At 33.0% G+C, this 9,862-nt stretch overlaps 2 protein-coding genes across 2 annotated transcripts; both read right to left on the reverse strand.

Annotated features, from left to right (window-relative positions):
• Positions 1-137: 137 nt before the first annotated feature.
• LOC140963809 (cyclin-B1-2-like) lies at positions 138-2,633 on the reverse strand. The gene is made up of 4 exons (XM_073423216.1): positions 2,423-2,633; positions 2,232-2,332; positions 1,657-1,754; positions 138-421 (listed from the first exon to the last, which is right to left on the reverse strand). Exons 1-4 carry the CDS (start codon positions 2,540-2,542, stop codon positions 321-323), a joined length of 420 nt encoding a protein of 139 aa, XP_073279317.1. The 5' UTR covers positions 2,543-2,633; the 3' UTR covers positions 138-320.
• A 4,172-nt stretch (positions 2,634-6,805) lies between these two features.
• On the reverse strand, positions 6,806-8,266 carry LOC140965197 (transcription factor DICHOTOMA-like). The gene has a single exon (XM_073425311.1). The coding sequence runs from the start codon at positions 7,910-7,912 to the stop codon at positions 6,830-6,832; it is 1,083 nt and encodes a 360-aa protein (XP_073281412.1). The 5' UTR covers positions 7,913-8,266; the 3' UTR covers positions 6,806-6,829.
• Between the last annotated feature and the right edge of the window lie 1,596 nt (positions 8,267-9,862).

Raw genomic sequence — 9,862 nt, forward strand, 5'->3', positions numbered from 1 at the left:
TTCAAACCAAGTGTTTTGATTTATGTATAGTTTGAAAAATGACCTTCATCAAACAAATGTCATTTTGTTAAATATTACATTTTTAGTCAATTAGGTAAAAAAAAGAAAGTGCAAATTTGAAATAGAAAAAAAAACAATTAATAAAACTCAACTTGGCACAAGGGGAATACAAGAGTTGCAATATAGTCCAAGAAATTACATTACACTTCACCAGAAACCGGGGCAGCATGGTCACAGATCATATCCGTTGCACATCAAACTTAACTTAGGTAGTACGTGAATAGATGCCTAAATATTCGTTCCCCGATATTCTCTATGATTCACATGAAACTGGGGCATGGTGGTCCTTTTGACAGCCCAAGTCGCACTTCCATTCCATGATGCATATCAGCAGTGCGGAATGACTCAGAATCCTTTGGATCTGGGAAAAAAAGAGAAAAGAGCTATGATTCAGGAAAGCCCGGGAAAATTAACCAAGTAGATCACAATCTCCAACAGTAAATAGTAGGAGTTCAAATACAACGCAAGTTGATTGTCATCTGTAACTCGTTTTAGAATCAAGATATACTATTATACACAACCTACCACAACAGAAATAAAAATAGTAAAAGGCTTTGATTGAAATTTGATATAAATGGAACTCTGCACTGATTAATTGCCGACCACGAATATGATACATGACCATCCTTACAGCTTATTCCTATGTTTATCATCCTTCTGAATTAATTCATAGTATTTCCCCGACCGCCAATTCCTCTTGTGTTATGATACACCACCAAATCCATCCGCCTAGACCCAGTCCAAAGACAGCACAATCCAGAATTCTTTCTACCATAATATTATTCAGACATTGGCAATTCTCAGACCACTCGCTTCACACAGAAGAACTACTAAACAAATAGTGAGAAAAGTTCATGAATTATACAAAGAAAACATGCTCATTACCATGTTTGAATTAAATTATTGAAGTTAACAATATTATTTCAGAGGCAACACTAAATAATCATGACAGGATATTCACAAGCTTATAATCCATTTAAACAACAAACTGTCGCTTAATAAGGATGAAAAGCATGGGAAGAATTATTCTAATTATATTCAATGAATAAAGAGCACATAGATAAGTCCTCACTTACGGAGATCCCTAAATTAATGAATATAACCTTATACTGACTAATAATTGATCAGATAAATATTTAATATCCAACACAAGCATTCTTTATTTTTTACAGAGAAGAACCACTAAATGACAGGGAGGTTTGAGGGGGGCCCGACCTTTATATTTTTAAAATTTTGAAGTACAATTACACCGAGTGTGAATTAGCCTCACCTTAACAACAAACCTTCTTAAACCTTAATCAAGATTAAGCTAAACAGAATCCACAACACTTGAGCAGCAATATAAAATAATGGAGAAGACCTTTTGGTTATTGATCATTTAGCACAAGTTTAAGAACATTTATCTCTCAATTTTCGTGAAAACATGGCATTTAACATCCAAGTAATGAACATTGATTATCACATCATGCTATTCAGATAACAAATAGCCACATCACTTAGTGACATGACATCCACTAATTTGAATCAAAGAGCAGATAAAAAAGGATTAGAAATAAATCAAGCAACAGCATTTTGCGTTTAACAGTATTGCAATACCATTGAGGTAGTCTTCAAAACCAAAACCTTCCAAAGTTCCGTCAATGGCCTCTAGACCCAAAAAGGATGATGGTATAGCTCCAGGAGGCCTTTGAAATCTGGAATTGATAAACAATCAGACAGTTGAGAATTCAGCCCAGCGAAATTTGCACTCAATATTTTTTACTACTAGCACTTATCAAACAGCACACCCTCCTCCTAATAGACAAGATTAAAAGTAGAATGAACGATATAAAGTTTCTTCCAAATGACATCCAACAAATTATCCCAAGTACAAAGTACAAACTTTAACATGACAGACAAAACATAACTCCTCTAATAAAGTAGAACCAGATCGCTGACTCCTGGCTTTCAAGAATTCAGATACCCAATCACCACAAGATCTCAAGTCTAACGATCACTTTAAAGGCTATAACACAAAGCTCAAGCAAGGAAATTTCATAAAGAAAACAGCTCCAATTCACTTCAATACCACGCCAACGACAAAAAACCTAATTTCCGCAATTCACGAACGGTAAAAAAATAAATCAACAGAAAAAGTGTCGAAAAAAAATAAGGGCCAAGGAACCACAAACTTGGATAGAATTTGGCGATCGAGTTCCCTCTTCATTGGTAACGCCGCACCGTAAGTGTTACATAAAATTCTCTTCTTCATGTCTTCTTGATTCAACTTCGCCTATTCATCAATGCCAAAACAAAAACATAATAATAATAACTATAAAAAGTAACAACAAACGCAGAGAGCGAAAAGTTCGTAAAAATTTACAGATCGAAAGGCAGATTCGAGGGGGTGAGGCTCAATAATATCGCTCTTGACGCCATGGATTCCATATCGTAGCGGGTCGTCTCTCAGGCCTTCGAATGGTATCACCTTCGCCGAATCCATTTGACAGCTTTTCCTTTCTCACTTTGTTTTGCTGCGAAAGAAACCGAGCACTGGCGGTAGGAGAGGTTATAATATAATTTGCAATGAAAACCCAGAAATCTTTTCCCACAAGAAAAGAGCAATGTTAGCAAACGTGGGCTGGGCTGATTTCTGTGAGCTTAAAGTCCAAACAATGTCTCGGCCCGTGAAAGGGGAAGATACAAAATTTATTAAAATTTACCTTTTAATAAATAAAAATTAAAATCTAGTTATTTGCAAAATATCGATTTCCTGCTAGCTCTGTCCATAGAAGTGCTAGATAAATAAAATATGTATCATAGCGCTGCAAATGCCTACGACAGTCCTAGAACTAAAATATGTACACCTATAAAATAAATAAATTAATTAACTATTACAATTGTCAGATATAATATCTATACTATTTATACTATATTATTAAATATGATACCTTTAGAATAACTATTTCAGAGAAAATCAAAATATTTAATTCCATTATTATTTTTCTTATCCTACTAAAAACCTCTTCAAGTCACTCCATATTTTATATAGAAAAAAATATAAACAAAATTTTTTTTAAATCGAATAACTCTTTTAAATTGAAAATAATTTCGAGTTAAAGTTTATTTTTTTTATATAAAAAAATTAATAATGCAAAAAAAAGAATAAAAATGCAACATATAAGAGATAGAATATCTTTTTCACCAACTAATCTCCGATCTCCCGTATTTCACGCACTAAAAAATATATACCATAGGTACTACAATCACGGCCATACTTATTCCACAGGTTCATCATGAAATTATCTGGTCAAATCGACACAAGGCTCCATACCACAATACAATTTAATCATTTAGATAAAATATTAATTTATTTGATTTTTTCTAAAAAAAATTATGGCGTATCAAGAACAAACAGATGTATATAAATAAATGAACAGCTAGCTAGGGTGGTGTGGTTGAAGAATTTAAACGCTCCGTTTCTGTGTAACTCCCTTTCTTCACATGCATCATCATGAGCCAGTCCAAAGTAAGAGAAATTTTGAGGTTTTCTTCTGTTGATTTGCTCAGGTAAAATTACTGTTGCTGTTGCTGTAAATAATTACACCTATGAAACGGGAAAATCATGATGATATTTGCAACATGCATGCACTGAAATTACAATTACAGCTGGAACTGGAAGACGAGGGTTCAATACACACATACAAATCGAAATGAAGGATTTTTTTCAGAGCTTTAGGTAAGTAAATGTCTCGATTTATCAATTTCATTGTCACTATTTTTTTTAAAACCAAAGATGCATGAAAAAAAATAAATTTATTGAATGAATGAATGAATTTATATATATATTGTTAAGGTCTTGTTGATAATATGAGTACGTATTTGGAAATCCATAAAATACTAGCAGTTGTGTACACGCATTGTGTGTGTTATATTTAATATATAAATATCAAAATATAAATTAATGTAATTTAGATGAGTTAATTTCAATTGGAAATGAAATAAATATAAAAAAAAAAGATATATCTTGAGAATAGTATCTTAGAAAAAAGTGAGATAAGAATTATTTTAAAAAAATGAGAAATAAAATGAGAAATGAGAGAGGGTTGAAAAAAAAGTAAAAGAAAGAAGTTGAGAAATGGTAAGAGCCAGAGGTTTGGAAATTTGACGTGGATTTGTGGAGTAAGAAGTGGTTAACTGAGATTTTCAAATTTGATTTAGGTTTGTGAATTTACAAAGTTACAGAAATTATTTTCACATTTTGATTTTGAAATGTCATGAAAATTTATTATTAGAAAAGGACAATTTAGTATCATTTAATATAGTCAGATATATAGATTGTATAACACTTTTATATTGTCATGCCTGGAAAAAAACAAGCACTTGAACAACTACAGCGGAAACAAATTGATTCATAATATTTCAATTCAATTTTTTTTTCCTTTTTACATCATTCAAATCCATGAACTAAATAAATTTCACGAAATCTGGCCATTTTCTTCATTTCAAGTAATATTTTGAAATGTCACACTGGTCAAATCCTATCGCATGCAAATCCAATTAAACATGCTCAAGGGAATTTAGGATGCTTCGAGAGGGATAAATAAGATACTATTTGGTGAGAAAGTATAAGACATTGATTGTTACAACATAATTTGATTTATATATACATCCTTACATTGTCCATAACTTTCAACTTTGGCTTGAAATTACTGCTTTTCATGTTGACGATTAAAGAGGAAAATCTAGAACGTTAGTCATCTATATTTCTCCATCTGGGAATTTAGTCATTTATGCTATCAAATTTTAGTCTTGATATGTTATCTTTGTTATTTTTACAATTTTAGATCTTTTCCGATGTGATGCTTATATGGCTCTGACATGACGCTTATGTATAAGTTTCACATCAGCACTTATTTCATATATGCTATCTCTCATATATATGCTTCTACCATTGTTTAACTAATAAATTTTAATATTCTAGCGTCTTAAATGCTTGGTTCTTAAAGATTAAAAGATGTTATTTTGAAGCTTATCAACATATATAAGCTTCGAATTATTATTTATCTGACAGAATCTTCAAACTCATGCATGCATGATGTTATTTACCATGGAGTGGCTTTGTTACTAGAGATGGCGTTTATACATAAGAATAGATTGTTGGTTTTAAAAGATAAAACGAATAAGCTTCAAGCATGTTACATTTTTTTTGAGAAATTTATTTTTTTTATTTATATTTGGTTTTTTTACGATTTTGATCCTTTATATTATAGTTTTAATCTCGCATCTTCTAATTTTTGGTAATTTAGTTATTTTTATCGTGATTGTTGGTGCATCACACACGTCAATACCAAATCAGGACTACATTGGTGTCATATCAGCGCCACGTCGAAAAATAACTAAAATTGCCGAAAAAAAAAAAAAGATAATGCACTACAACTGAAGTTTGACAATATGATGATCAAAATCGCAAACAGACAAACATATATAAATGACCAAAAAACAATTTTTCCTATTTTTTAAAGCCTTCAACAATCTACCAAATGCTAAAACGTGTTATAAAAATGTATCAAACAAGCTAAACACCAACCAAATTAAACTGAACATAATTAATTTGTACCTTTGGACGAAGAACCCCCATTATGTAGAACATTAATCACCATCGAGAATATCATTGCAAAATTTAATCACAAATTGGTTAAATTGACTATATGGTTAATCAATTATTTTCTTCTTCTTTTGGTTTTGGTTTTTCATGTTTCCAGCTTTATTTCAATTCAAAATATTGACTAATTTTCAATCAAGTTTCCAGTCAAATCATTCGAGATTGACATCGGCTAAATGCAAAACAAATTGCTTGAACTCTACAAAGTTGGCTTTTTGAGCAACATCGATAAAGATCGATGGTTGAACAATGCAAAGACTCAAGTCCTTCTCTACGTGAAAAAAGTAGAATAACATTTTTAACTAACATAAAAAATATTCTTTAGAGAGTTAATTAAAGTAAACCTTCAAAGAATACATCCCTTGATTGAACCCAAATATTCATGCTGATCAAACTTAACGAAGCTTTTAACCTAACTAGCTGCACACAGTTGACGATATATATCTCCAACTGATGACAAAAAAATTCTCTGTTCAACGATTGAGAAGCCTTGTTTCACAACTGCAAAATTCTTCTTTCACTTAATGCATCTTGCTTGATATATATAACACACAGATTAATAGCCTGAGTGCACATATTTAATTGAAGATCAAGAAAACCGAATATATTGGCTTGACGCAGGACCCAGTTCATTCTTTTAGTAGTTGCAATAAAGAAATGGCTTTTAATTTACTCAATGACATGCAAAATGTAAATGATTAAGTAGTTCTGATTGATTAATTTTTCTCTGATCAAGACCAAAATATCTATAACACATTCAGTGATAAAAACTTTGGTACGTCGTCGATCTGCTTTAAATACTTGTAATAATTTTCAGTAATTGTGACTCTCTAGTTAGACACGTAACCTTCATCAAATTGACAATATATAGAGAAACACAGCTCAAAAGACTTCAATATTGTGAGCTCTGACTTAATTTCATGTCCACATTGAAATTTGACAGTGATCAGATTAAATAGGCGATCAAACGCATACAAAAATATACATCCTGTTGAATCTTTCGATCATATATAATTGCTGAAAATCGCATACGGTAGCAAAAAACTTACACTTCTTTTAGAGCTAGGCTTCCAAACTGACCTTAATTGGTTGCAACCTCCACAGGTTTTCTACATGTTTGAAGAGCTATAGACAAAGAGAAACAAAGATCACTTTCCATCTGATATGTATCATAATTAGAATTTGACAGTTCAAGAAAAATAAGTACCTGTTGATGAACCTGTGCTGATCCAAAATGTCACATAGGTTGGATTGTGCTGTTAAGCTGCTTATATCCCAATTCTGATTTACGTTTTGCTGAAAGCCGTAAATTGAATTGTTCTTCAACATCCTTCTGATGACAAGGGATTCCTGAATTAGGTCTTCAGTTGCAGCAGCTGTATTAGCTAATGGAAAATGGAGGCTAGGCTCAGTATTAGAAGGCGGTAATTTGCAAACGTCTGAAAAACTGTTTCTAGCCTGAATTGGGATTGAAGGGTTCCAGTCAGGAGCCATGTTTCTAGATTCAGTAAGCTTCTTCATGCACATTTTCTCTCTCGTTCTTTCCCTAGCCCTTGCTCTCGCCTTTGCCCTCGATTCTTTGGCAAGGTTCAATGCATCCTGTTGTGGATCTTTTGCTCTTATACATCTGTAAGTATTTGCCAGGACAAAGTTCCCATTAGAATCTGCATCTAAGTAGTTCCCATTTTCCAGTTCTATTATCTCGCACTCTGAAGGAGAAGAAATGCACTTATTAGTGCAAGTAGTGGCATCACTTTTCTTCATCTGCACCAGCTCCTTAATGGCTGCTTTGGATTTTGTAAGCAGCCATTCAAGGGTTTTACTTGGCTTGTCAAAGCCTAGCATTTCTTGAAGATCAAAGAACTTTCTTGCCATGCCTATAGACAGCCTGACTCTCCGATCCCTTGGCCCTTGAGATGTCACTATTTTACTGTGCCGATCTTTCTTCACAGTTTGCTTTGCTTGAAACGTGTTAGCCATGGTAGAATTAGGGTCTTCATTTATCCCACCAATTACATCTTGGTTATACAAGGTAGAAGCTTCAAGGAACGGAGCATTTGTAGCTACTAAGTGGCCCGAAAGAATGTCATGGTGATGCTGATGAAGCAAGAATTCAGCGTCATTTAGGTCAACTACAGAAGTAGAGGCGCGAGATTGAAGAGAAGATGAAACATGCGGAAGCTGCAGGTATGTGCTCTTGCTAAACATTTTAGAAGTTAAAGATTGAAAAAATTGGTAAACCCTAGTGATGGTTCTTGCATAAAACTAGGCATCAAGATAACCATGGAGTAAAAACCATTTTAATTCTTGAATTCAAGTATTTTTGGCCAAGGTTGAAGGTTTCACCCGAGGGAAAAAGGGCTGTTCGAACATAAAATATGCAATTGCTATCTTTGCTTTATTTATGAATGGAAAACGACTTTGCCTGAGAAAGACTGGAAGCTAGCGTGTAGGTTAAAAACGAAGGATGAAGATATGATGAACTGGGGAAGTTGGGGTTCAATTTTCGGGAGTAAAAGGGCTGTACCCTTTTCTTTAAACGCCGAATAAAATTGAAAGATACGATGCATTTGGCATTAATTGGTTGTAGAAATTAAACGACCTAGTTTAACTAAGTATATTATCTTTTAATAGTACAATATATTGCCAATTCAAATGTATTCCACTGTTTCTGCTACAGTTCCTCCACTTCAGTAACATATCATTATCAGCCTCTAAATAATGATTTGTTCATTAGTGTCGATCACGTCGGCAGAATGAAAAATATCAAGAAACATTGTTGAAAACATGGACCGATTTCAAGAATGATATAAACATCATAAAACCTAACGTTTAGACATACAAAATAGACCAATACAGTAACACATATACTGTTCACTCCAATTAGGCTTGATGGGTTTTCAAGTTCCGACCTTCAAGGCTTAAAAGAAAAGGTAGCTAAGCTAGGGTTAATTTGGTTTGTCACAAACGAAGACTTAGGTTTTTCCAAGCAAGAGCCGCGAGGTTTTTGTAGGTGTGACCTTTGCATGTGTGGTGAAAAAAGGCTGTGTGTCAAAACTGATTTTAGAGTCTAAAAAATTCGTACCTTTGTCTATAACCCTACGCAATGGACAAATTAAACTTCATTCGCTTCGCTTTCAACGGGGGCCCATTACCTTCGTGTCCTGATCACCGTTACTCAGAATAAACACTCGTCTCTCCATTTCCGGCATGACAGCAAGCAACCCGCAAATCTCTTCTGCTTCAGCCGGCCCGCAGCTTTTTATCCCTTCTCTGTAACTGTAAACAATTAATTTACCCTTTTATTTGGTGAAATATAGTGAGATTATTAATTTATTATTTTGGGTTTGTACCATTTTGCAGTGTAAACTAAAACTCGAATGGTTTGGATCTCTTGCTCTAATGGCTTATCTTGAGCTGCAATCTAGACATTGTATTTTCGTTGGTGCCTAATATACTTAACTGGTTTAGCTAGGGTTCGTGCTGAGCTGCTAATCTAAGTCAATTACCATTGGATATTTGAATTTCTTTTATTTATTTGAATTAATTAAAGAAGATAAGAGACAATTTATTTGTGCAAGTGGATTAGAGTTGCAGTCGGAGAGAGGACTTGGTGGGTGATGCGTTAAAAGAATTTACTTTGGTTCTTAGCTTAAGCCTTGTAAAAAAAAATGTTCGCCAGTGAGATAAATTTCGATTATATATTTTTTCTTTATGAATTTCATGTGTTTGCGAAACATAAATAGCTTTTTTTTTTTTAGAAAAGATCCATCAAATTTTATTCCATTATGATATAATAATATAGAGAACAACAATCTTATTTAAACATTTAGTCAAAATATTATTATACTTAGAATGCCAGTCTCTTACTTTTCAGTAACAGATCATGATATAAGGATGTTGAACTATATAAACTAATAATCAAGTTCATATCATATGATATTCATATATCGAGTATACTTTTTTATGTAAGGCAATGAGAAAATTGTGATTTTAGTCTTATAAATTGTCATGATTTGGATTTTAATTATGTAACTTGTCAATGTTTGATTTTCATCACGTAACTTGGATTTTTTTTTGTTTTGCGTCATTTCCCCCTAAAATCACTAAATCTTACGTGCAGGTATAAAACATATATTCAACGACGAGTACTTTAGT

This window comes from Primulina huaijiensis, chromosome 18 (genome assembly GCF_012295235.1).
Source record: "Primulina huaijiensis isolate GDHJ02 chromosome 18, ASM1229523v2, whole genome shotgun sequence".
In the NCBI taxonomy this organism is placed as follows: Eukaryota; Viridiplantae; Streptophyta; class Magnoliopsida; order Lamiales; family Gesneriaceae; genus Primulina; species Primulina huaijiensis.

Coding starts and splice junctions, on each gene's coding strand:
- LOC140963809 (XM_073423216.1), bottom strand. CDS start 2,542: ATGGATTCGGCGAAGGTGATACCATTCGAAGGCCTGAGAGACGACCCG. Junction 2,333..2,422: donor TCGAATCTGCCTTTCGATCT/GTAAATTTTTAC, acceptor ATTGATGAATAG/GCGAAGTTGAATCAAGAAGA. Junction 1,755..2,231: donor GATCGCCAAATTCTATCCAA/GTTTGTGGTTCC, acceptor TATCAATTCCAG/ATTTCAAAGGCCTCCTGGAG.
- LOC140965197 (XM_073425311.1), bottom strand. CDS start 7,912: ATGTTTAGCAAGAGCACATACCTGCAGCTTCCGCATGTTTCATCTTCT.